This window comes from Natator depressus, chromosome 1, assembly GCF_965152275.1.
Source record: "Natator depressus isolate rNatDep1 chromosome 1, rNatDep2.hap1, whole genome shotgun sequence".
NCBI lineage: Eukaryota > Metazoa > Chordata > Testudines > Cheloniidae > Natator > Natator depressus.
The window spans coordinates 8,409,402-8,437,274 of NC_134234.1; the positions used below are offsets into that span (position 1 = coordinate 8,409,402).

The 27,873-nt window shown below is 46.1% G+C and overlaps 1 protein-coding gene and 1 pseudogene across 1 annotated transcript; both read left to right on the forward strand.

Annotated features, from left to right (window-relative positions):
* Positions 1–19,428: 19,428 nt before the first annotated feature.
* Positions 19,429–20,376, forward strand: LOC141980944 (olfactory receptor 52P1-like). The gene has a single exon (XM_074942727.1). It carries the CDS (start codon positions 19,429–19,431, stop codon positions 20,374–20,376), a length of 948 nt encoding a protein of 315 aa, XP_074798828.1.
* A 6,797-nt stretch (positions 20,377–27,173) lies between these two features.
* LOC141981059 (olfactory receptor 52K1-like) lies at positions 27,174–27,873 on the forward strand (annotated as a pseudogene).

The following is a 27,873-nucleotide window of genomic DNA, read 5'->3' on the forward strand; positions in this document are numbered from 1 at the left end:
TTCCCCTTATTTATACATTAGTAATCGAATGACATGTCCCTTAAAGAAAACTTGTGAAGCAAGCAGTTCCAATGGGCAAGCAAGAGGCTCCTTCTGATGATCGATTAACCAAGTGTGGGTTTTTCCAGAGTTTGCAGCTTTGAGGACCCAATAGACATTCCTGGGGCACATCCTGCTCTTGTAAGATGCATATATCAGCAACTTCTATACAATTCTCATCAGGAAGGATGTGGGGTCAAGCTGCCCTCTCTGTGGCACCCCAACCTCCTCCCCTCCTGCCTTCATTTAACTGAGACTGCTGAATGGCCAATTTACAGCCTGCTAACTTGGCTGCTTTTAGCAATAAGCCATAGTGGTTTCAGGCACTTTACTGGTTTGCCAAAGTCTCCCCATACACCAGAGCTCTACCATCTTACCCTGGTCAGAAGCCCAGAGACTAAGTTTATTACTCAGTCGGATCCTCCCTCAATGTGGAGAGGACCATGAACCAACCGCAGTTCCTGAGCAGGTTTCCCTTTTGCATTTCAAACAGCACACAGTATTAGGTTAAAAAAAAAAAAGACGATTTATTAACTACAGAAGGATAGATTTTAAGTGATTATAAGTAATAAGTGTACAGATCAAAGGAGATGACCTAAGAAATAAAGCAAAATGACAATCGGAGTTCTATAAACTAGACAGGATTTGAATCACGCAGTGTGTCACCCTGATGACACAAACAGTCCACCTGTCTTCCATACAGAGGCTAGAAATGCCTTCAGCTTGGGACCAAATCCCCAGTTCGGTCCTTGTTCCTAACGTTTACTAGGTGTTGAGTTGTGGGGGGAGTGAGGCCAAGTGATTGTTACTTCCACCTTTTATGGCTTCTGTCACGTGGAGGGAACCTCATTTTTCCAAGCAAAAGCCCCCAGTACAGTTAGTGGAAAAGTACAAGCACAAATGGAATCCAGTGTCACATGAGCTGGTCACATGCCCTCACACGCTTTCAGAACTTTAGATACAAAAATGATACATGCATACAAAGAGGGTAATCATATTTAGCAAAGCGTAACTTTTTCATTGATACCTCACATGCCATACTTTGTATTAAATATATCATAATCATATCACCATGGTAAATATGGGAGTTCCAGGGAGTTGCTTTGGGGCACAAAATGTCACACCTCACTCCTTCAGTAAACTAAATGGGGATTAGTTACTGACTAATTTTGAGGGAGTGTGCCCAAGGCCTTCTTAAGGTTTGGAACATACACCACTTAAGTGTTGCAAACATTGTAGTGTTCTCCACATGTGTTTTTGCAGAGTTACGTGTGCCTTCTCTGGGTCACTAGAAAACCTCTCTTTGTATCTGTGCAGCATTGTCAACCATTGTGCTTTTCCAACTGGTGATAACTCAATACAGATATTCATCAATGCCATGCAGTGGTGTGCTTCAGTTTCCCCTTCCACATAGAAGACCAGATTTATTACGGTTTCTCTGCTGTGAGGAGGTTTGAGCCTGCTTACAGGTGTTAGCTGAGAAGCAGTATCCCCCTAGGGCTTCTTATTTACTATTTGTAGCATGTCCGAAAGCTTTTCCCCCAAATCATGCATATTGCATCTTTTCATAGGATTTACCATCAGTACCAAATTCTTTATTATAAAATTTACCATTAGCAACAAACATTGCATCATGAGATTTAACACCACCACCAAATCTTTTATCACAGGTAGGTGTTTTCAAATGGCAGCCTTCTGCTTGATTTGTTCAATACCCATTGTGTCTTTCAACTCCTCCCTGAACCTTAATATGCATTTAGTTACTGGTTTTCCTTTCCCCTCAGTATTCCCTTGTAATGAGGAAGCCTTTGACGGGACAATACTGAGAGTATCAATTCAGGACAAATGGCTTAGAGTTGGGCAGCCACAGCCCAAAGCTGCCAGTCCTTTACATTTAAGGCATGCCAAACAGAGAGGACTTTGGTTTTACCCCACTGATTAACTGTAGTGAAGTGACTACACACCGGTGCTGTACCTCCTGCTCGTTGCCTTGCGAATTAGCTCTTTTCCAGCATCGGAGCACCCTCTGCTGGCTCGCCTGCCCCTGGTCCTTCCAGGACCCCAGTGCCTCAGGGCTCTGCCCCCAGCAGTACCCACTTACTCTGGGTCTCCCCTCCCAGGGGAACCCCAACCCTCTAAACCCACCTTGCCTCAGTGGCTACTGCCAGTCATCATCTAGCCCCCGCTTACTGGGGAAGACTGCGGTGTGTAATGGCCACTCATCACTGGCAAGGTGTTAGGACCTTCTGCCTTTGCCTTTCTCTGGGCTGCCCCTCTGCAGGCCCAGTACCTTTTCATAGGCCTTCCTCAAGGCCTACAGCATGGGGTTTTGCCAGGCTGGAGCTTCCCAGCTGCCTTTGCCTTCACCCCACTCTCAAGCAGCTAGTCCTTCCTTCTCACAGGCTAGAGTGAGACTTCTCTTCTGCTGGTGGCTCACAGCCCTCTTATAAAGGCCAGCTGGGCCCTGATTGAGCTAGCCACAGCTGTGGTCAGCTATATAGTCAGCTTCCCCCAGCTGTTCTTAATCCCTATTCCCAGCTGCAGCCCTCTCCAGGGCTGCTTTTACTATTGCCTCCCCCAGGAAGATCTCTCCCAGGGCTGTTTTAACTCCTTCAGGGCCAGAGAGGGGTGACCATACAAGCCATTTCCTCAGATACTCCAGTTCCCTTGTATCATCACCAGCACCACTCCTTATGGGGATGAATGGTTGTGAAAACTAATACCCCAGTAAAAGAAAAAAGATTCTCCCAATCCCAAAGGACCAAGCCCCAGACCCAGGTCAATATACAAGCTATATCTTACCCACAAATCATGCTGTTGTCAATCCTTTAGAATCTAAAATCTAAAGGGTTATTTATAAAAAGAAAGAAATATAGGTGAGAGTTAAAATTGGTTAAATGGAATCAAATACATACAACAACTGCAAATTTCTTAGTTCAAGCTTGTGTCAGGCTTGACGGGATTACTGCTGATTTAAAGCAATCAAGTCTCTGGAGTACAAACATCCCAGCCCGGATGGGTCATTCAGTCCTTTGTTCAGAGCTTTTGTTTCAAGCACAGTTCCTCCAAAGGTCAGGATTGAAGACAAAATGGAGGGGATCCCAGGGCCTTTTATATCCTCTGCCATGTGGAAGGACCCCTTTGTTCTTACTGTGGAAAATCACAGCAGCAAGATTGTGTTTGGAGTTACATAGGCAAGTCACATGTCCATGTATGACTCAGTTTGCAGGTGGCAGCCATTGCTCACATGCTATCTTGAACATTCCCAGGAAGGCTCCTCAGATGTGGCCTCACCAGTGTTGAATAGAGGGAAACGATCATGTCCCTCGATCTGCTGGCAATGCCCCTACTTATACATCCCAAAATGCCATTGGCCTTCTTGGCAACAAGGGCACACTGTTGACTCATATCCAGCTTCTTGTCCACTGTAACCCCTAGGTCCTTTTCTGCAAAAGGACGGGTGAGGCCTCATCTGGAGTACTGTGTCCAGTTTTGGGCCCCACACTACAAGAAAGATGTGGAAAAATTGGAAAGAGTCCAGCGGAGGGCAACAAAAACTATTAGGGGACTGGAACACATGACTTATGAGGAGAGGCTGAGGGAACTGGGGATGTTTAGTCTGCGGAAGAGAAGAATGAGGGGGGATTTGATAGGTGCTTTCAACTACCTGAAAAGGGGTTCCAAAGAGGATGGCTCTAGACCTTTCTCAGAGGTAGCAGATGACAGAACAAGGAGTAATGGTCTCAAGTTGCAGTGGGGGAGATTTAGGTTGGATATTAGGAAAAACGTTTTCACTAGGAGGGTGGTGAAACACTGGAATGCGATACCTAGGGAGGTGGTGGAATCTCCTTCCTTAGAAGTTTTAAGGTCAGGCTTGACAAAGCCGTGGCTTGGATGATTTAATTGGGGATCGGTTCTGCTTTGAGCAGGGGGTCGGACTAGATGACCTCCTGAGGTCCCTTCCAGCCCTGATATTCTATGATTCCATGTGGATTGGAGTCTCCCAAGGTCTATTGTCAGTTAAGTGTTTCTTCATTGGGCACTTACTCAGAATAGTCCTTTCTTAGGAAGCTGACCAAATGCTTCACTGATGCTACTTAGAATCAAACACACTGAGATACAAGTACATAGCCCATATTCATAACTTCAAATACAAAAATGATACACACATACAGACAGCATAATCATAACCAGCAAATTACAACCTTTTTATAGACACCTTACTCGACTTTTATACAAGGTTTGGTGCCACTCTAGGACTTTGGTTGCAACAATGATCTATACAGTCACAGTTCATGTCAATAAGATCAGCCCCTTCAGTAGGGATCTCAGTCCAAGACGATCTTTGCGGTCTTGGTATGCCAGGGTCTGATGCGGTAAGGAATAAGTGGGATTTACATGTTGGATAGCCCCCTGCAGAGCTGCTTCCCAACCCCAGGGTTATGCCCATGGAAATAATGCACCCCCCACCTTGGACTTTCCCTGTGATCCCCACTCCCAGCACTGGGACCTTCCCCTCCTCCTTTCCTAGAAGGTTGTGATCTGTGCTCTCTGGGCTAAGAGGTGTGTCTTTTCACAGCTACTTTCTGTCTCTTACCAACCCTGGGAATTTCCTCCTCCCTCTGTCTGTTGGGTCATTAGCACCTCCACAGACAACCATTGATTCAGTTGCACCTGCATCCTGTCTTAAAGAGACAGAGTTAGTTCTCAGAAGCACATCAGGAACAAAGTCCTGAAAAATCGTGACCTGGGTTGGAATACCCTGCATCACCCCTCTCTCTACCCCGAGAGGTCAGTTGTGCAACTGCTCCCGTCCGGCAGGTCAGTTACACAGTTCCCTCTCAAAGCCTGAGCCACAGGTTGGGTGCCTGGGTGCACAAATGCTGAATCATCTATTCTGTTCTACGCATTATCCCCTATGTGATCAGTGAGCAGACATTCCTGTTCTCCCACTATTCCTCCCCCAGTTTCCTCCTCTGGGCCCCACCTAAGACACCTACTCCTATGCTCTCTAGAGTGGGATCTATCCCCTGGTCAGCTGTGAAGGGCTCACAGCTAGCAGCCTGGACAGTTGCCTCAGTGGCAGGCTCTACATCCCCTCCCTTCCTGAGGTGGTGTTGCCTCCTGCTGCAGTGTTAAAGGAACCCACATGCACCTCCTCAGTGGTTTCTGTGATACTATCACCCTTCTCTAGGCTCCCCTCTGGAACACATCTTCCTATGATCCCTAGTATTGGGTTGTCCCTTGTTTAGCAGCATCATGGACATTTTTCTCCCGGAGGCAGCGCTGCCTTCCGCTGAAGGGCAGGAGCTGGTCTCAACCACTGCCACCCCTGGAAGCATACAGTTTTCCACTGCTGCAGGGGAATCAAGGAGACTCTCTCTCTTTCCTTCGCCAGTTCCTGACACTTTTCCCTTTCCCTCTGAGGTCTCAGCAGAACGCTCCTTCTAGCTGCAGGCGGACACCTGAGCTACACGGAAAAAATCATTGTCAAAAAGCATATCAATAGGATTATCGTCTACTACCCCCAATGATGACATGTTCCAAACCCTCGGTTTCTATGTGTATGTTAGCCAAAGGCACAAGGATTTTGTAACCGCCAAATAATAAAAGCTCTGCCATCTGTCCTGTCAGTATGTCACCTTGTTGCACTGTAGTCCTCCTTACCGCCAAAATTTCTGCCCCTGTATCTTCCCACCCAAGTTGTTCCGTGCCATTAATGCTGACAGCATTTAAGTGCTTCATGCCGAGTTGTGCAGAGGTTAATTTTACAAATCTAGTATGATAAGTGACAGGTGCCTGATTAGGGTTGGGGATTAGAAGAATGGTGTAAAATGGAACTATACTTCCCACCAAGTGTAAACCCCTCGGTCTGTAGATTATTCACAATACATGCTTGTGTCTGCTCAAAATCATGAGTGAGAGAAGCCATCTCATCCACAGTTTTCATCTTTTTGTCCCACAGACACTGTTTCACATCATCTTTACATATGTTTAATAAGAGCTCCTGAGAAGCAAGGTGAAACATTGCTTCAAAGCTTATAAAACCTGTGCCCCTTACCTACTCTCCCATCAAATCTTTCATTTTGTTTACATATTCTATGTTACATACCAGTACCCCTCTTAAGACTCCTAAATTTCACTCTATATGTTTCAGGGGTAATCTGAAATTGTTTCAAAACCATTTCTTTGAATTTAGAATAATCTAAAGCATCATTTCACAATCGTTTAGCTGTTTGCACTCATCTTTCTGCTTTTCTCTCCCTACTTACCTTTCCTGAAACAAGCCATCAGAAAATAACCTCTTTGACTGATCTCTAGCCACCGCACTTAAAATCTTACTTAAAATTGCTACACCAGTGTATGAAGTGCAAATCTCACTCAGAACAAGTTGTGCATTTTACCCTGCCCGCTGTGCCACTGTGACAGACTTCCCTGGGTTGCAACCTGGAAATGTGGTACCGATGAGCCCTCTGGCACACCAGTCTTAGTCCCCTCTCACACTGTGACCATGTGATAAGCTGCAGACAACTCCAGGTCCTGCACTCACACAAACATTCACAGGCAGGGACACACCCGGCTGAGTTACATGAATGCTTTCACCAGCCACTCATGAAACAACAATAGAGAAGCTCCAGCCAATTCCCCCCAGCTCCCCAGCCTAGGACCCCAGAGCTGTACCATCTTACCCTGGTCAGAAGCCTGACCAGTATAAGTTTATTACCCAGTCTGTCTGTCCCTCAATGTGGAGAGGACAATGCACCAGCCCCTGTTCCTGAGCACATTTCCCTTTACAGTTCAAATAACACACTGTATTAGGTAAAAAACATAAAATAGATATATTACTACAGAAAGTTAGATTTTAAGTGATTTTAACTAATAAGTGTACAGATTAAAGTACATTACCTAAGAAATAAAGTGAAATCACAATCCGAATTCTATAAACTAGAAAGGGTTTGAATCAAGCAGTATCTCAAGCTGATGGTACAAAAAGTTCACCAGTCTTTCACGGTGAAAGGGGATTTCTCCTTTCACACGGGCCGGGATTTCTCCTTTCCAGCCTGGGACCAGCTCCCCAGTCAAAATCTTTTCCTTCTACCCATGCTTTGAGGTGCTGAGTTGTCGGGGGAGTGTGGCCAAGTGATGATGTCACTTTCCCCTTCTATATCTTCTGCTATGTGCAGGGATTGTCATTGTCCCAAACAAAGCTCCAGCACAGTTAGTGGGAAAGTACAGGCACGAGATGGAGTCTGGTGTCACATGAGCTGGTCACATGCCCTTGCTTGCTTCAATGGGTCATTGCAGGGGCCACAACCCATATTCTGGCTACAATGTCTACAGGAAAGTTCATCAGCTGGGGATAAGATTCTTCCATGCTCATTGTGCTCATTGATGTGCCATCAACTTGAATAGTCCATTCACAAATGGCTAGACTGGAAGTAAACTACCTTGTGGGAGTTACCACAGAAAAAAACCACATGAGAAATACAGGTACATAGCCAATATTCATAACTTCAGATACAAAAATGAGACATGTATACAAATAGGGTCATCATATTCAGCAAACCATAGTTTTTCCAGTGACACCTCACATGACATAGTTTGTACAAGATTTGGGGCAACTATATAACAGTGGTGAATATGGGGGTTCCAGGCTGTTGCTTTGGGGTACAGCGTGTCACAGCAATATATCTATCAAACTAGAGCTCTCTAAGATCTAATTTTGTGTTTTTATATAAGACATACATGTCCTGAAAAAGACAACATTCTGGTCTGTACCACAGGAGAAAAGGAAGCCGAGGTACAGAGCAAACCATCACACGCGCAATATGTGACCCCCTGAAAATGTCTCTCTCACTTTCACTGTTCAGCGAGTGTCTCCTGCACTTTCTGTTTGTCAGACCTCAGCCTCACACACATTACTGGAGAAACAGACCTTTTGCCACAGTATCTAGGGAGCCATTTGTCCCATCAGGCATCATCATCATTTTCATGGCAAATCCCAAAAGAACGTAGCCTCCTTGCAAACCAAGCGCTGCCCAGATTGATCTCTGGGAAGGTGTTAAAGTGGGTCAGGTTGTATATTCACACTGTGGTAGGTCTGTTGTGCCACGAAAACTTTTGGCAGCCAGGTGATCACTGGCCATATCGTGGCATTCCTCAGTATGCCCGCTTCAGAATTTGCTGGTCTTTCACTTTAGCAATGTGTCCCCAGCAAGAAAGCTGCCAAAACTGACACAGCGGAGTAGCTGCTGGAGAGAACGAGCATTGAAAACATCAGCCTGGAGTTCCTCAGCCCCCAACAATTTGCTTCCATCCACTGGAGCTGGGGTACCCATTGTTCTATAGATCTGCAGCTTTGTAGTAAGCCTGCAGCTGTGACATCCCCACAAAAGTTGCGGTGTCCGAACGCAGCTCCCGCATCTTTCAGGCAGCCTCCAGCCCGATCTATGAATCTGGCATCTGCCCAGCAATCCCTCTAGACAGGTTAATATTGAGCTGGTTGCAGTTTTCAGTTGCAGGCTGCTTCATGGTAATGACTAGGGGCTTAGTTTTACCTTGATTAATGACCAGACTAATGTGCACTGCTTCGTCCCCAGCCAGATCAGTGCTCAGCCGCAGCAGTTCACAGTGCTACACCTGCAACTGCCACTGAAGTGGATGGAATAACAGACCCTTGAGTGTTTGTAACTGGCACCTAGGGTGGGATGCAGACTAGAAGTAGCAGAGAGAGGGAGGCATGTGTGTGTGGGAAGAGTTAGGAAGGAAAGGGAGAGAAAAGGAACCAAAATGCATGGATGGAAAGAGACCAAGAGAGGGAGATGGGATGAAATCCACTAGAACAGGGACTCCCTCCCTCTTCCATTCTGGGGAGCACTTTTCAAGGAAAAGAAATCCTCTCGCTGACCCTAAAATGGCACTGCCTGGTTCAGGAAACCTTTCCGTCTGGGATTCTGGCTGGATCAATCTGGGAACTGGACCACTCTGGGAAACACTGAGGGCAGAGGAGAGTGGGCCACATTAGGGTGAAGAGAACATTTTGCGGACACCTCCCTGCAGATTTGGGATCACCCAGCTCCACTCCCATTCCTCTCATAGTTCCCTAGCATCCGTGCACCAGCTCCAGGTTTGCTGTCACAGCCTGCTCGAGCTCCCGTATCTGGATACCTGCCAGGCAGCTGTGTTTGGGTCCCACACGCAGGACCCATGTGTTATTGAGTTGGAGCAGGGTTCAGGCCCTACTCTAGGTCTGGTTTTCTAGGTCCACTCTCTGGGTGAAGCTTCCATTCTTGGGTGTAATAACTTCATTGTCTATACTTCCCTTTGATGTTTGTAGTAAACCGCCTATGAACTGCTCAATGGATAATTACTTTATGCTGGTGAATGGAATGGTTATCTGTGTATACATAGGAAATAGGTAATTCTACTTCAAAGCAACAATTCTTCATTATCATTGTCATAAATATAAAGGGAAGGGTAAACCCCTTTAAAATCCCTCCTGGCCAGAGGAAAAATCCTCTCACCTGTAAAGGGTTAAGAAGCTAAAGGTAACCTCGCTGGCACCTGACCAAAATGACCAATTAGGAGACAAGATACTTTCAAAAGCTGGGAGTAGGGAGAAAAACAAAGGGTCTGTTTCTATGCTGCTTTTGCCGGGGACAGAACAGGAATGGAGTCTTAGAACTTTTAGTAAGTAATCTAGCTAGGTACGTGTTAGATTATGATGTCTTTAAATGGCTGAGAAAAGAACTGTGCTGAATAGAATGACTATTCCTGTCTGTGTGTCTTTTTTGTAACTTAAGGTTTTGCCTAGAGGGATTCTCCATGTTTTGAATCTAATTACCCTGTAAGGTATCTACCATCCTGATTTTACAGAGGTGATTCCTTTACTTCTATTTAAAGTCTTCTTGTAAGAAAACTGAATGCTTTTTCATTGTTCTAAGATCCAAGGGTTTGGGTCTGTGGTCACCTATACAAATTGGTGAGGATTTTTACCAAACCTTTCCCAGGAAGTGGGGTGCAAGGGTTGGGAGGATTTTTGGGGGAAAGATGTGTCCAAACTACGTTTTCCCAGTAAACCCAGTTAAAGTTTGGTGGTGGCAGTGGAAATTCCAAGGGCAAAGGGTAAAATTAATTTGTACCTTGGGGAAGTTTTAATCTAAGCTGGTAAAAGTAAGCTTAGGAGGTTTTCATGCAGGTCCCCACATCTGTACCCTAGAGTTCAGAGTGGGGAAGGAACCTTGACAATCATAGCCTGCCAGTGGTCTGTAAAAGAATACTTGGGTCCTGATCCTGTCATCTCAGTTCTGCTTAAGCTTCATCAGGGGAAGCTCAAGTCACAAGACTGAGATCTCCAGTTCCATTCTGGATCACCCTGATATTGGACATTGGACTACAACCTAAGGATCAATTCTGAAAGAATTCTTTGCAACTCTAAAACTCACCATCTCTGCCATGAAATTGGCTTAAGAATTCTATTCATATCACAATGTATAGTGATGTCTGGTTACTGCAGGGCGGAGGGAGACGTAGAGTCATTAACCAGGACTGCCTCCTATCCACAGGCAGGCACCTTGTCAGGCTGCAGCAGCTCCCGTCCCAACCCCAGAGCAGAGGGAGCCCAGCTGGGGGGGTTGGGGGGGGGAGGTGGAGATTGTGACAGGATGTAATCCCGGGGGGAAGCCTGGTAGCTGTTGGAACTGCTGTGCCCCCAAACCATTCAGCTGGGTTGGCCTCTCCCCCTGCTCTGCTGGTGACACACAGCCAGCCCCTCCGGGCCCTGTTATCACCCAACACGACAGCAGGTGGTGCCACACACCCAACTAAGTTACCTGAGTGCTTTACCTGAGCCACTCATGGACCAACAATGGAGGCATCAGCCAATTTCCCAGCTCCCCAGCCTTGCACCCCTCCTGGAGCATAAACCCAGAATTAGAACATCTTGCAGAGCACAGTGATCTTGTATATGGTAAACTCATTAAATAGTCCGCTCCCCCCACGATGGGGGAAGATATTCAACACCCTTTCTTAACGGAGCTCAGAGTCCCAAACAGTTCACTCAAAAATACACTGGTTAAGATAAGACATAAATCAGGTTTATTAACTACAGAAGGATAGATGCTAAGTGATTATAAGTGATAACAAACAGATCAAAGGAGGTTACCTAGTGAATGAAACAAAGTTGCAGTCTAACACTTGTACACAGTAGATAGGATTTGAATCAGCAATATCTCACCCTGACTGATGGTACAAGCAGTCTTACATATTCTTGAGGCACAGGCTGCATCTGCTTTGCAGCCTGGGTTCCTCTCCCCTGTTCAAAGTCCTTTGTCCTCCTGAGCTTCTTGCAGGTGTTGAGTTGTGGGGGAGTGAAGACAAGTGATGATGTCACTCCCCATCTTTAAAGTTTCTTCCAGCTTGCTGGAAAGTCTATGTATGTGATGTGGGGGGGGGGAGGGGGTCTGGTCCCATTGGTCAAACATTCTCCATTGTCTCCGTACTCCCTCTGAGGAGGCTTTCTTATACAGAGTTCCTGTGCTAGTGGATTCCTCGCTAGATGAGTGTTGATGGCAGCAATTAACACTGTCAGCCTAGTCCTTTGGCAAACCTGTAAGGCTGGTTTTGGGTGTTTTCAGCCTCACATCACACATAGCAAGATTTCATAAAAACAACAAGGAGTCCGGTGGCACCTTAAAGGCTAACAGATTTATTTGGGCATAAGCTTTCGTGGATGAAAAACCTCACTTCTTCAGATGCATGGACTGAAAATTACAAATGCAGGCATTATATAATGACACATGAAGAGAACGGAGTGACCTCACAAGTGGAGAACCAGTGTTGACAGGGCCAATTTGATCAGGGAGGATGTAGTCCACTCCCAACAACAGATGAGGAGGTGTCAATTCCAGGAGAGGCAAAGCTGCTTTTGTAATGAGCCAGCCACTCCCAGTCCCTATTCAAGCCCAAATTAATGGTGTTAATTTTGCAAATGAATTTTAGTTCTGCTGTTTCTCTTTGAAGTCTGTTTCTGAAGTTTTTTTGTTCAAGTATAGCTACTTTCAAATCTGTTATCGAATGTTCAGGGAGATTGAAGTGTTCTCCCACTGGCTTTTGTATGTTACCATTCCTGATGTCCGATTTGTGTCCATTTATTCTTTTACGTAGGGACTGTCCAGTTTGGCCAATGTACAAGGCAGAGGGGCATTGCTGTCACATGATGGCATATATAAGATGAGTAGATGTACAGGTGAATGAGCCCTTGATGGTGTGGCTGATGTGGTTGGCTCCTCTGATGGTGTTGCTCAAGTAGATATGGGGATAGAGTAGGCAACGAGGTTTGCTACAGGGATTTCTTTCCTGGGTTAGTGTTTCTCTGTGGTGTGTAGTCGCTGGTGAGTATTTGCTTCAGGTTGGGGGGCTGTCTGTAAGCGAGGACTCCTTGTTGTTTTTGTGGATACAGATGACCCTCTGATACAAGATTTCATAGCTTCACATACGACGACAGGTTTCAGAGTAGCAGCCGTGTTAGTCTGTATCTGCAAAAAGAAAAGAAGTGCTTGTGGCACCTTAGAGACTAACGAATTTGAGCATAAGCTTTTGTGAGTTACAGCTCACTTTATCAGATGCATGCAGCGGAAAACGCAGTGGGGAGATTTATATACACAGAGAACAACCCAAGGGGATATCAATGTTTAGCAGATTAAGACTTCTAGAATGATATGTCACAGGGCATACTTTGTACAGAACATACCATAATTACATCATCATGGTCAATATGGGGTATTTTGGAGTGCAGAGGAAACCTGGTCTGCTGTATGGAAAGGGAAACTGAGGCACACGACTGCATAGCATCGATGAATACCTGTACTGAGTTCTCACCAGTTGGAACAGCACAGTGGTTGACAATGCTGCACATATACAAAGACAGGTTTTCTAGTGACCCAGAGAAAGCACACAGGACTTTGTAAAAACACATGTGGAGAACACTACAATGTTTGCAACACTTGAGCATTGTATGTTCCAAACCTTAAGAAGGCCGTGGGCACACTGCCTCTGAATTAATCAGTGACTAGCACTCCTGCAGTAAACTAAGAGGGGAGGTGTGACATTCTGCACCCCAAAGCAACTCCCTGGCACTCCCATATTTACCAAGGTGATGTGATTGTGATATGTTTTATACAAAGTATGTCATGTAAGGTATCAACTGGAAAGTTATGATTTGCTGAATATGATTACCCTATTTGTATGCACGTCTCACTTTTGTACCTAGAGTTCTGAAAGCATGCGAGGGCATATAACCAGCTCATGTGACACTGGACTCCATTTGTGCCTGGACTTTTCCACTAACAGGGCTGGGGGCTTTTGCCTGAAAAAATGAAGCTCCCTCCACAAGGCAGAAGCCATAAAACGTGGAAGTAATAAAATCACTCCCCTCATAACTCAACACCTGGAAAAACCTTAGGAAGAAGGACCGAACTGGGGATTTGGTCCCAGGCTGAAGGCATTTCTAGCCTGTGTATGAAAGACAGGTGGATGGTTTGTACCATCAGGGTGACACACAGCGTGATTCAAATCCTGTCTAGTTTATAGAACTCAGATTGTCATTTTGCTTTATTTCTTAGGTCATCTCCTTTGATCTGTACACTTATTACTTATCATCACTTAAAATCTATCCTTCTGTAGTTAATAAAGAGGTTTTATATATTTTTACCTAATACAGTGTGTTGTTTGAAATGCAAAAGGAAACCTGCTCAGGAACAGAGGCTGGTGCATTGTCCTCTCCACACTGAGGGAGGGGCGGACTGGGTAATAAACTTACACTCGCCAGGCTTCTGATCAGGGTAAGACATTATAGCTCTCAGGTCCTAGGCTGGGGAGCTGGGGGTAGGGGGGAATTGGCTGGAGCCTCTCTATTGTTGGTTCATGAGTGCCTAGTGAAAACATTCATACAGTTGCACCTGGGTGTGTCTCTTCCTGTGGAAGTGCAAAACCTGGAGCAGACTGCAGCTTATCACAGCCTCACAGTGTGAGAGGGACCCCAGGTTGGTATGCCAGAGGGCTCAGTGGTACCCCAATTCCAGGTTGCATCCTGGGCAAGTCTCTCACAGCCATATAACAAACAAGCATTGCTACACCATGAATCCATTTCCTTCTTGTCATGTGCTCAGTTACTAACGGAGAGACTGTGGTGACAGTAGGGAAGTCAGGACTCCTGGGTTCTGTCTGTCATTCTCTGTGTGACCTTCACCAAGTCACGTCTCCCTTTGCCTCAGTTTACCTATTAGTATAATGGGGATATGTTCATAGTGACTTTCCTTTGCTAGGTGTTTTGAAGATCCTTCAATGAAAGTTGCCGCACAGTATGATCATAGTTACAGATGAGAATTACTGATCTCTGATCCCTTAGCGATAGCTCCGTGTGCCTGTAGAAAGTGTTTGTATGTCCCCTCAGTCACCTTTCTCCAGATCTCTCTGTCTACTGTCTACCCATTAATACTGGGCATTTACAGGGTATCAGACCCTATGGAGAGCTGCCCATTATCCTTTGTTTTCTTACCAATCAACTCTACTTTTTAAAAATACACAGAGCAGCCAATGCCTCTTTGACTCAGCGGAGAGCCCAAGAGTTCTCATCTCCCTTTGGGAAGGTCCCTTAATTACTGTTTACTCCTGAAACTGGATAAACAGCACAGAAGTGCAGACACTGAAAGAGAGACATTGGCTAGAGTGTCTCTGCTCTCCAGCCTGTTTCCGTTCAGATGCTGCTTCCCCCCTACAGGCTGAGCAAAGCCCCCTGGGATTGTGCACAGCTAGATTATAAACAGTGCACATCCCTGTGTCAGCTCTCGGCGTGGGATGCTGCTGCAGATGCTCGGTTGAGAGAGGTGTGGAACACAGCTACCTGCAGGGGATTCCCAGGGAAGACACGTTTGGCTCAGAATTCACAGGTACCCATCTCTTGCTGAGGAGCTCACCTGCTCGACACACCCAGTGCAATGTGGGCGTGATGGGTTAGAGAATAGGTCTGTGGTCCTTTCCGCTCTGCGCAGCCATTAAACATGCTGGGGCCCTTGCCACAGGGGATGTGTTTGCTCCAATATCACTGGCCAAAATGTCCCTCTTTGCTCTGCCCCTGGCTGATGGGCTCCAGCCCCAATGTGGCTGCATTTCAGTGGCGCACAGGATCCTTCAGGATGAAAGGTGACAGTAGAAGGACAATACAAGGCCAAATTCTGAGGCTGTGGCCCGTATGTTTTCAGGCCCCACTGAGGCAAAACTTCCCTTGGAGTAAAAACTGAGTAAGGACCTCAGGAGCCAGCTGTGTGTGAGTTAATGCAGAGGGACTCTCACCTCCTCTTGCATTTCAGGCCTCTGGCTGTTAACGGGGGGGCTCTCACCTGACTTTCTGAGAGAAAGCATGGAGGGGCTAGGGCTCCTCACTGGAATAAATATATGCATTTTTCAACATGGGCAAGACGTCTTTTCTTCTGGCTTCATTTGAGAAGTCAGCTGAACTGTTATGTCTGAAATGTTCAAAAAACAATTCAGCCGTAAGCAGACACCCAGTGTGGGAAATTTCAGTCCAAACGGTTAAAGTTTGGCAAACTGAAAATGAGATCTCCTAACTGAAGATGTCAGACAGCTGTTAGTATATAGACATTCAGGCCTGTCTGCAAAGGCCTATACTTTCAGAATTTAGGTGTATTCTTATCACTTAGCTAGTTATAGAGGTACAAAACAAGAATCAAAATCAGTCTGCCTGTTTATAGGCCGTCTCTCGCTATGATAGTCTAAGGCCTTGTTCTTAGGCTAAGGCCTTTGGTTAAAGAGCAGGGGCAGCAATGAGCTGGAAAGTGAACAGTCACGTCCTCACCAGTCACACTGAAATAGAGCAGTTTTGGGCTGTTTAAAAAGGTGATCCAATCTATCCTTTCCAGAGAAAGGTAAGAGCCTAGAAGATTTAAAGAACTTAGCTTGATAGCCTCCTGTTAGGCAAGAACTCACTTATCAATAGCTGGGGTGCAAAATCCCTCATTTCTTTGTTGTTCTATCACTGTAGTCCCCACTTCCCTATTGTTTGTCTGTATAATCTCTGTCTGGTTCTGTGATTGTTTCTTTTTTGATAAGGGGGCCGGGATTGGGAACAGGGAAATGGGAACAGGGACACAGGCAAGGCTCTGTGACATCAGAAGTGGAAAGGGGGACACTGAGGAAAGAAATTGGAATCGTTACTTGAGGGAAATTCATCCCAATAAACATCAAATTGTTTGCACCTTCAGACTTTGGGTATTGCTGCTCTCTCTTCATATGAGAAGGACCAGGGAATGGGAGGGTGAAGGGATAAGCCCTCTAACAACAGCCTTAACTAACGGTGGAGCCACCAGCACCACCTGCATTTGTGAATCCCATTCAGCTATGCTCTTTGCTCCAATAATGTGTGTGGCAAGGAGTTCCACTGGCCAAATATGGATTAGGTAAATAATTTTCCTTTCTCAATGTTATCTATTCAGACTTTCAAGGTAATTGAATGTTCCCTTGTTCATGTGCCTGACCTACTTTCTTTATCGATAGATTCATAGGGTTTAAGATCAGAAGGGACAATGAGATCATCTTGTGTGACCTTCTGTATAACACAAGCCATGAAATTTAACCCAGTTACCCCTGTATTGAGCTCCAAAACTTGTGTTTGACTAAGACCTATTCTACACTAGGATTTTACATTTGTAGAATCATAGAGCCACAGGGTGAGAAAGGACCTTCACGGATCAGCTAGTCTAACCCCCTGCCAAGATGCAGGATTTGTTGTGTCTAAACCATGCAGGACAGATGCTATCCGACCTCCTTTGGAAAACCTCCAGTGAAGGAGCTTCCACCACCTGCCTAGGCGACTGTTCCATTGTCCTGCTGTTCTTACAGTGAGGGAGTTTTCCCTGAGATTTAATCCTAAATCTGCTCTGCTGTACTTTGAACCCATTGCCTTTTGTCCTGCCCTCTGTCTCAAGAGAGAAACAAATTTTCTCCATCTTTTTTATGGCAGCCTTTCAAATATTTGAAGACCGCGATCGTGTCCGTCCTTAATCTCCTCTTTTCCAAACTAAACATACCCAGTTCCTTCAGCCTTTGGTCATACAGTTTGCATTTCATCCCTTGGATCATCTTTCTCGCTCACCTCTGGATCCTTTCCAGTTTCTTTACATCCTTTCTACACAGCGGTGACCAAAATTGCACACAGCACACCAACTGAGACCTAACCAGTGCTGAGTAGAGCAGTACTATCACTTACCATGACTTGCATGCTATGCCTCTGTTAATGCAACCCAAAATTGAATTTGCTTTTTTTCTAACAGCAAAAGAACCACACCCCTGAGATATGTCGCTATATTCAATCTAACCCCAGTGTAAACAGCATTTTTCCATCGACCTCGCTACCATCTCTCAGGGAGGTGAATTACCTACAGTGACGGGAGAACCCCTGTCATCCATGTAAGTAGTGTCTACACTTCAGCGCTTTGCAGCAGTGCTGTAGTGTTTTAAGTGTAGACAAGCCCTCAAGCAGATTTTTCCAGAAAAGCATCCAGTCTGGACCTGCAGACATGGGGCGTTGGAGAATCCACCACTTCCCTTTGCAGTTTGTCCCAAAGATTAATCACACCGACTGCTAATCATTTCGCCCTTACTTCCAACTGGACTTTGTCTGGCTTCAGCTTCCAACCATTGGGTCTTCTTCTGCCTTTCTAAACGAGATTACAGAGCCGGTTAGCACCCACTGTTTTCTCCCCATGGAATTCTCTGCTTGATTGTCTTTTTGATAAGATAAATAGATGAAGCTCTTTTAATCTTTCTCTGTCAGGCATCCTCTCCAGTCTCCAATCATTAATATGTTTTTTTTTCTGCACCCTCTCCCATTTTACAACATCCTTTTTGAAATGGGTACCCCAGAACTTCACGCAGTCGGTTTCATCAGTGCCATGTACAGAGGTAAAATCCTTCCCCTGCTTCAACTCACCACTCCCCTGATTATGCATCCAAGGATCTCATTAGCCATTTTGACCAGAGCATCACACCGGGAGCTCACGATGAGTTGGTTGTCCACAATCAACCCTAAATCCTTTTCAGGGTCCCTGCATTCCATAATACAGTGCCCTAGTCTGGGGGTCAGGCCTGCATTCCCTGTTTCGAGAGGATCACTTTGCATTTCACAGTATTAAAACATTTTGTTTGCATGGGCCCGGCTCAACAAATGCTCCAGATCAATCAGTATGTCTGCCCTGGCCTCCTCATTGTAACCACTCTGCCAGTCTTTGGGTAATCCGCAAATTTTACTTGCAACAATAATCTATTTGATTCCAGATGATTGATGAAAATATTGAATAGCATCTGGCCTTGAACTGATCCTTGCAGAACCCTACTACAAACACCTCCATTTGCTGAGAATGGCCCATTGACAACTGGTTTCTGAGATCTGTTAGAAAGCTAGCTTTTCGTCCATTTAACAAAATCTACTGATATAGTGTTCATTTTTTAAACTGAATGTTTTCCCCTACTAAATCCAATGCCTCAGAGAAATAGAAGTCTGTTGCATCTGTTTGGTTATCTTGATCAACCAAACATGTACTCTCATGAAAGGATGAAATCAGATTTATTTGACAAGACCTGTTTTCCATAAACCATGTTGTTCACTGGCATTAATTATACTCCTAGACTTGTCGCTTTCCCTCCACTGCCTGCATTCCATCTTGTCTGCGTCAGACTACTACTGCACCTCCCAGAACTTATCTTCCTTGCTCCATCTTGGGCGCTTTCTTATCCGGTGGAGACACTCGGCTGGAGTGGAGGGGGTGCCTCCTTTCAAGGACATATCTGGTAAAGCATAAGTAACAATAAACAAAAACATTATCGTTAACTATATGTACAGAATTGAAATGCTACATTAAAATACACTCCTGGTAACACACCAGTCACTTTCCCGCTGACCCTTGATAAGCAGACATGCCTGTGAACAGTGCAAGCACGGTTAGTGTTCCCGGGGGGGGACGACATTGTGCCAGTATCCACTCGTGTTTCCTGTTGGCGCCTATAAAGATTTCCCACACCACGATGTGTAGGAATTATTGACACAGGGAGCACCATAAAATATGGAATTGGCATTATTAGGGTCAGTTGTTCATAATTCATTTATCTGAATAATGAAAATGTCATTTTTTAGGATGTGTGGAGCGACCAACCTGCTTCATCAATGAGAACAGCCTCCAGTAGTGCATGAAGTGTCTCATATATTAACACTGTCTCTCCATCCAGGTATTTGTCCTGCAACTATCGCTCTAGACCCTGGGCACATACAGGAAGTCGGGGGACTGCTTCAGTGTTGGACACTTTCTCTCCTACTCCATGTCAGATTCCAACTCAACTGACTTCACCAACCCCTCCACCTTCATCCTGCTGGGCATTCCTGGCCTGGAGGCAGCCCATGTCTGGATCTCCATCCCCTTCTGTGCCATGTACGCCATAGCCATCCTGGGGAGCTTCACCATCCTGTTCATCGTGAAGAGGGAGCCCAGCCTCCATGGGCCCTTGTACTATTTCCTCTGCATGCTGGTCATCACTGACCTGGTCCCGTCTACGGCCATCCTACCCAAAATGCTGAGCATCTTCTGGTTCAATTCCAGGGAGATCAATTTCAGTGCCTGCCTCACCCAGATGTACTTCATTCTCAGCTTCTCTGTGATACAGTCTGGGATCCTCGTGGCCATGGCTTTTGATCGCTATGTGGCCATCTGCGATCCCCTGAGACATTCCACCACTCTGACAAACCCTGTGGTGGTCAAAATTGGCCTGGCCATGGTGCTGCGTGGCGTCATGATCGTATTGCCCTATCCCTTCCTGGTGAGGAGGTGGCCATATTGCAGAACCAACATCATTCCCTACACATTCTGCAAGCACATAGCTGTGGTGAAGCTGGCCTGTGCCGACATCCGCATCAGTAGTTACTACAGCCTCTCTGTGGCTTTCTTGGTGACTGGTGTGGATGTGTTTTGTATCGCTGTGTCCTATATCCAGATCCTCAGGGCCATCTTCAGCCTCCCAACAAAGGATGCCCGCCTCAAGACTTTTGGGACCTGCGGCTCCCACCTCTGTGTCATCTTAGCCTCTTACACCCCGCATCTCTTCTCTGCCCTCACGCAACGGTTTGGGCACAATGTGGCCCTGCATTTCCATGTTCTCATGGACAATGTGTATCTCCTGGTGCCCCCCATGATAAACCCCATCGTCTATGGGGTGAGGACCCAACAGATCCGGGATAGGCTACTCCAGCTCTTTACTCAGAAAGGGACCTAAAGTTTTCTCCTGGTGCTCTGGTTCTCAGACCACACTCCATTCAGAGGTAGCTGGTGATATAGTGCTGGGCCCTCCTCCCTGAATCACTGACTGGCCAGTCAAAGAGATATTAAATCCTTTCCTCACCTTACTGTGCTGTGTCACTGGGGAATCTGTCTATGTGCAACTCATAGGGTTGCCACCTTTCTAATTGCTGGTAACTGGAAGCCTAAGGCCTCACCCCTCTACCCTGCCTCTTCCCCCAGGCTCCACGCCTGCTCTACCTCTTCCCCTCAAGGCCCCTCCTGCAACTCTCTCCTCTCCTCCCCCTGTCACTAAACATTGATATCTCCTTGGGTTGTACATGCGATCATTGTATGTGAAGTTATGAAATCGTGCTATGTGTGTGTTATTAAAGTTCAGGCTTGTTTCAGGCTTGATGGGACTACAGCTGATTTAAACCAATGAAGTCTCTGGAGTACAAAGATCCCATCCTGGATGCGTTGCTCAGTCCTTTGTTCAGAGCTTCAGTTTCAAGCACAGTTCCTCCAGAGGGCAGAAGCAGGATTGAAGACAAAATGGAGGGGATTCCAGGACCTTTTATATCCTCTGCATGTGGAAGGATACCTCTTTCTTCTTACTGTGGAAAATCACAGCAGAAACGTGGAGCTTGGAGTCACATGGGCGAGTCACATGTCCATGCATGACTCAGTTTGCAGGCGGCAGCCATTGCTCACATGCTATCTTGAACGTTCCCAGGAAGGCTCCTCAGATGTGGATTGGAGTCTCCCAAGGTCTATTGTCAGTTAAGTGTTTCTTCATTGGGCACTTACTCAGAATAGTCCTTTCTTGAGAAGCTGACCAAATGCTTCACGGATGCTACTTAGAATCAAACACATTGAGATACAAGTACATAGCCAATATTCGTAACTTCAAATACAAAAATGATACACACATACAGACAGCATAATCATAACCAGCAAATTACAGCCTTTTTATAGAAACCTTACTCAACCTACTTTGTACAAGATTTGGTGCCACTATAAGACCTTGCTTGCAACAATGATCTATACGATCACAGTTCACATCAATAACATCACCCCCCTTCAGGAGGGATCTCAATTTCAGGCAATCTTTGGGGTCTTGGTATGCCAGGGTCTGATGAGGTAAGGAAGTAAGAGGGATTTTTATGTTGGCCAGCCCTCTGCAGAGCTAGGTCCCAACCCCAGGGTTATGCCCATGAAAATAATCCACCCCCCCCCACACACACACACACCTTGCACTTTCCCTGTGATCCCCACTCCCAGCACTGGGACCTTCCCCTCCCCCTTTCCTAGAGGGTTGTGATCTGTGCTCTCTGGGCTAAGAGGTGTGTCTTTTCACAGCTGCTTTCTGTGTCTTCCCAACCCTGGGAATTTCCTCCTCCCCTCTGTCAGTTGGGTCATTAGCATTTCCACAGACAACCATTGATTCAGTTGGACCTGCATCCTGTCTTCAAGAGACAGAGTTAGTTTTCACAAGCACGTCAGGAACAAAGTCCTGAAAAATTGTGACCTGGATTGGAATACCCTGTGTCACCCCTCTCTCTATCCCCGAGAGGTAAGTTGTGTGATGGCTCCCGTCCGGCAGGTCAGTTACACTGTTCCCTCTCGAAGTCTGAGCCACAGGTTGGGTGCCTGGGTGCACAAATGCTGAATCATCCATTCTGTCCTGAGCATCCTCCCCCATGTGATCAGTGAGCAGACATTCCTGTTCTCCCACTATTCCTCCCCCAGTTTCCTCCTCATGGCCCCCTCTAGGACAGCTACTGCTATGCTCTCTAGAGTGGGAACTATCCCCTGGTCAGCTGTGAAGGGCTCACAGCTAGCAGCCTGGACAGTTGTCTCAGTGGCAGGCTCCACACCCCCCTTTCTTCCTGAGGTGGTGTTGCCTCCTGCTGCAGTGTTAAAGGAACCCACACCCACCTCCTCAGTGGTTTCTATGAGTCTATCTCCCTCCTCTAGGCTCCCCTCTGGAACACATCTTCCTATGCTCCCTTAGATTGGGTTTGGCCCGTGTTTGGCAGCACCATGGACTTTTTTCTCCCTGAGGCACCGCTACCTTCAGCTGAAGGGCAGGAGCTTGTCTCAACCACCCCCACCCCTGGAAACATGCAGCTTCCTCCTCCTGCAGAGGAATCAAGGAGACTCTGTCTCTTTCTTTCAGCAGTTCCTGGGACTTTCCCCTTTTCCTCTGAAGTCCCAGCAGAACGCTCCTTCTTGCTGCATGCGGACACTTTAACACCCTGAGCTACATAGAAGAAATCATTGCCAATTAGCATATCAATAGGGGTTTCGTCTACTACCCCCACTGATAATACAGCTTCCAAACATTTGGTTTCGATGTGCACTTTAGCCAAAGGCACAAGGATTTTGTAACTGCCAAACAATAAAAGCCTTGCTGTCTGTCCTGTCAGTACGTCTCCTTGTTGTACTATACTCCTCCTAACTACCAAAATTTCTGCCCCTGTATCTTCCCACCCACGATATTCCCTGCCATTCAGTGCTTCATGCCTAGTTGTGCAAAGGCTAATTTTACAAACCTAGTATGATAAGTGACAGGTGCCTGAGGGGCTTCTGTGCTCTAATCGCAGCATTCGCCTGGGCTACCTGCTGCCTGCTTTCTTTGAGTACAAGGCATTTATTCCTCAGGTGATCAGTGTAATTCCAATGATAGCACCTCCTGGACTCTTCCATTTTCACAGGTTTCACAGATTCGGGTTGGGGATTAGAAGAATGGGGTAAAATGGGACCATGCTTCCCACCAAGTGTAAACCCCTCTATCTGTAGTTTATTCACAATAGATGCTTGTGTCTGCTCAAAGTCATCAGCTAGAGAAGCCATCTCATCCACAGTTTTCACCTTTTTGTCCCATAGACACTGTTTCACATCATCTTTACCTGTGTTTAAGAAGTGCTCCTAACCAACCAGCTAGGTCAAACATTCCTTCAAATCTTGTAACAGCTGTGCCCCTTACCCATTTTCCCATAATATCTTTAATTTTTTAAACATATTCCATGTTGCATACCAGCACCCCCTTAAGATTCCTAAATTTCACCCTATATCTTTCAGGGGAAAATCTGAAATTGTTTCAAAACCATGTCTTTGAATTTACAATAATCTAAAGCATCATCAGTTGGCATTTTATTGACTATATCCAGAGCTTTACCAGATAAATTAGCAACTAAAGTGGGCATCTTCTGGTCATCAGGAATCTTATGTATCACAAACAGACTCTCAAAGATATTCACCAATATCCCCTGCCTCGTTGTATGCAGGACACAGCTGTTCCCATTTGAGGATTTTTGGAGAGGTGGAAATCAGTGGAGTGGAAGGGTTCAAGTTCAGCTTTTCCAGCAAGTCCAATTGGTAATTCTGCTTTCTCTCTCTTTCTTCTCACTTTCTTGTTGTTTTAGTTCCATAGCCTTTCTGTGTTCAGTCTCCTCTCTGGCAGCCTCTGCCGGCTTTAGCTGCAAAATTCTCCTATGTTCTTTTTCTTTTTCTACTGCCTCCAATCTGAATAGCTCCAATTTCACAATCATTTCTCAGTTTTCACTCATCTTGCTGCTTTTCTGTTCCTACTTCCATTTCCCAAAATAAGCAAACAGAAAATAACAAACTGGTCACCTCTTTGACTGATCTCCAACTACCCCACTCAAAATCTCCCTTAAAATTTCTACACCAGTGTATGAAGTGCAAATCTCACTCAGAACAAGGGTTGCATTTCAACCTGCTCACTGTGCCAGTCTTCTCCGGAGTGCAACACAGAACTAGGGTACCACTGAGCCCTCTGGCACACTAATCTGAGTCCCCTTTCACACTGTGATTATGTGACAAGCTACAGACCCCTCCAAGTCCTGCACTCACACAAACATTCACAGGCAGGGACACACCCAGCTGAGTTACATGAATGCTTTCGCCAGCCATTCATGAACCAACAATAGAGAGGCTCCAACCAGTTCCCCCCAGCTCCCCAGCTTAGGACCCCAGAGCTGTACTGTCTTGCCTTGGTCAGAAGCCTGACCAGTGTAAGTTTATTATGCAGTCCGCCCAGTCTCAATGTGGAGAGGACAATGCACCAGCCCCTCTTCTTGAGCAGATTTCCCTTTTGCATTTCAAACAACACACTGTTTTAGGTAAAAAACATAAAACCAATTTATTAACTACAGAAAGATAGATTTTAAGTGATTTTAACTAATAAGTGTACAGATCAAAGTAGATTCCTGAAGAAATAAAGCGAAATCACAATCTGACTTCTACAAAGTAGACAGGGTTTGTATCTCACCCTGATGGTATAAACAGTTCACCAGTCTTCTATACACATGCCAGGATTTCTCCTTTCCAGCTTGGGACCAACTCCCCAGTTAAAATATTTTTCCTCTAGCTGTGTTTTGAGGTGTTGAGCTGTGGGGGGAGTGAGGCCAAGTGATGACATCACTTTCCCCTTTTATAGCTTCTGCCAGGTGCAGGGAACTTTAGTGGGAAAGTACAAGCACAAGATGGAGTCCGGTGAGCTGGTCACATGCCCTTGCGTGCTTCAGTGAGCCATAGCAGGGGCCATTACCCATATTCTGGCTACAACGTCTACAAGAAAGTCCATCCGGTGGGGATAAGCTTCTCCCATGGCCCATTGTGCTCACTGATGGGCCATCAACTTGAATAGTCCATTCACAAAGTGCTGGCTCGACTGGATGTAAACTACCTTGTGGGAGTTACCACAGGAGGAAACACATTTGAAATACAGGTACATAGTCAAAATTCATGACTTCAGATACAAAAATGAGACATGCATACAAAGAGGATAATCATATTCAGTAAACTATAGCTTTTCCACTGACACCTTACATGACATAGTTTGTACAAGATTTGTGGAAACTATAAAACAGTGGTGAGAGCAGGGGTGCCAGGGTGTTGTTTTGCCGTAGAGCCTGGAAGCTGTTGGAACTGCTGTGCCCCCAAACCATTCAGCTGGGTTGGCCTCTCCCCCTTCTCTGCTGGTGATACACAGCCATCCCCTCTGGGCCCTGTTATCACCCAACACAACAGAAGGTGGCGCCACATACCCAACTGAGTTACCTGAGTGCTTTACCTAAGCCACTCATAGACCAACAGTAGAGGAACAAGACAATTTCCCAGCTCCCCAGCCTGGCAACCCTACTGGAGCATAAACCCAGAATTAGACCGTCTTTCATTGCACAGAGATATGTACAACGTGAACTCATTAATTAGTCTGCTCTGCTCTTGACGGGGGAAGATATGCACCAGCCTTTGTTAACAGAGCTACGATTCCCAAACACTTCACTGAAAACCACGCTGGTTAAGATAAAACATAAATCGGGTTTACTAACTACAGAAGGATAGGTGTAACGTAATTCTAAATTATAGTAAACAGATTAAAGCAGATTACTTTGGAAATCAAACAAACTTGCAATCTAAGATTTGTGCACACTAGGTAGGAGTTAAATCAGAATATCTCACCCTGACTGATGATACAAGCAGGCTTACAGATTCTTGAGGCACAGGCTGTATCTGCTTTGCAGCCTGGGGTCCCCTCTCCCATTCAAAGTCCTTGGTCCTCCTGAGCTTCTTGCAGGTGTTGAGTTGTGGGGGAGTGAAGACAAGAGATGATTTCACTCCCCATCCTTTATAGTTTCTTCCAGTTTGATGGAAAGTCTATGTATGTGACATGGGGGGTCCACCCCCATTGGCCAATCATTCTCCATTATCTCCATACTCCCTCCGAGGAGGCTTCCTCATACAGAGTTCCTGTGCTAGTGGATTCTTCCTTGGATGGGTCTTGATGACAGCAATTAACACTGTCTGGCTACTCCTTTGACATACCTGAAAGGTTGGTTTTGGGAGTTTCCAGCCTCATATCACACTTTAGTAACTCCCACATAGCAAAATTTCATAGCTTCACATACAACCCAAGGAGATATCAGTGTTTAGCAGATTAAGCCTTTTAGAATGATACCTCACAGGACATACTTTGTACAAAACATACCATAATGACATCAGAATGGTAAATATGGGGTGCTTTGGAGTGCAGAGTGTCACAGGGATGATCCAGAGAGTGACAGGAGGTGGGGAGGAGAGGAGAGAGTGAGGGGCAGGTGCTTGAGGGGAAGAGGCAGAGCAGGGGCGGAACCTGGGGGAAGATGCATGGTACGGGGTGGGGCCTCATATTTCCAGTTACCAGCAATTAGAAAGGTGGCAACCCTACAAGTTGTTCATAGACAGATTGCCCAGTTTGTCACACTGACACAGCACAGTAGTGTCAGGAAAGGATTTAATCTCTCTTTGACTGGCCAGTCAGTGATTTAGGGAAAAGGGCCCAGCACCATGTCACCAACCACCTCTGCATGGAGCGCTGTATGAGTGCCTGAGCACCAGGCGAAAACTTTAGGTCCCTTTCTGAGTAAAGAGCTGGAGCAGCCTATCTCGGATCTGTTGGGTGTTTGCCCCGTAGATGATGAGGTTTAGCATAGGGGGCACCAGGAGATACACCTTGTCCACGAGAACGCGCAAATGCAGGGGCACATTTTTCCCAAATCGTTGAGTGAAGGCAGCAAAGAGATAAGGGATGTAAAAGGCTAAGATGACACAGAGGTGGGAGCCACAGGTTCCAAAAGTCTTGAGCCAGGTGTCCTTTGTTGGGAGGCTGAAGATAGTATTTGTCCTGTGACCATAACCTTGGGCCCATACAGGAAGTCAGGGAACATACGATTCATGCAGGAGACACCGTTGTGCCCCAGGATAGGACACCTTCCCTCCTGCTCCATGTCAGATTCCAGCTCAACCAATCTCACCAACCCCTCCACCTTCATCCTGCTGGGCATTCCTGGCCTGGAGGCAACCCATGTCTGGGTCTCCATCCCCTTCTGTGTGATCTATGCCATAGCCATCTTGGGAACTTCAGCATTCTGTTCATCGTGAAGAGGGTGCAGAGCCTCCATGGGCCCATGTACTATTTCCTCTGCATGCTGGTTGTCACTGACCTGGTCCTGTCTACGTCTTTCCTACCCAAAATGTTGAGCATCTTCTGGTTCAATTCCAGGGAGATCAATTTCAGTGCCTGCCTCACGCAGCTGTACTTCATTCTCAGCTTCTCTGTGATGCAGTCTGGGATCCTCGTGGCCATGGCTTTTGATCGCGACGTGGACATCTGTGATGTCACCACCCTGACAAACCCCGTGGTGGACAAAATTGGCCTGGCCGTGGTGCTGCGTGGCTCCATGCTCCTACTGTCCACTCCCTTCCTGGTGAGCAGGTGGCCATCATCATTTCCCACACATACTGTGAACACATCTCTGTGGTGAAGCTGACCTGCGCCGACATCCACACTATTAGTTACTACAGCCTCTCTGTGGCATTCTTGGTGATCTGTCTGGATGTGTTTTTTATTGCTGTGTTCTATACCCAGATCCTCAGGGCCTGTGTGCCTTCAGAAAGTGTTCGTATCTCTCCTCAGTTACCTTAA

Bases quoted from the DNA above. Each gene is read 5' to 3' on its own strand.
- LOC141980944 (XM_074942727.1), top strand. From the start codon at position 19,429: ATGTCAGATTCCAACTCAACTGACTTCACCAACCCCTCCACCTTCATC.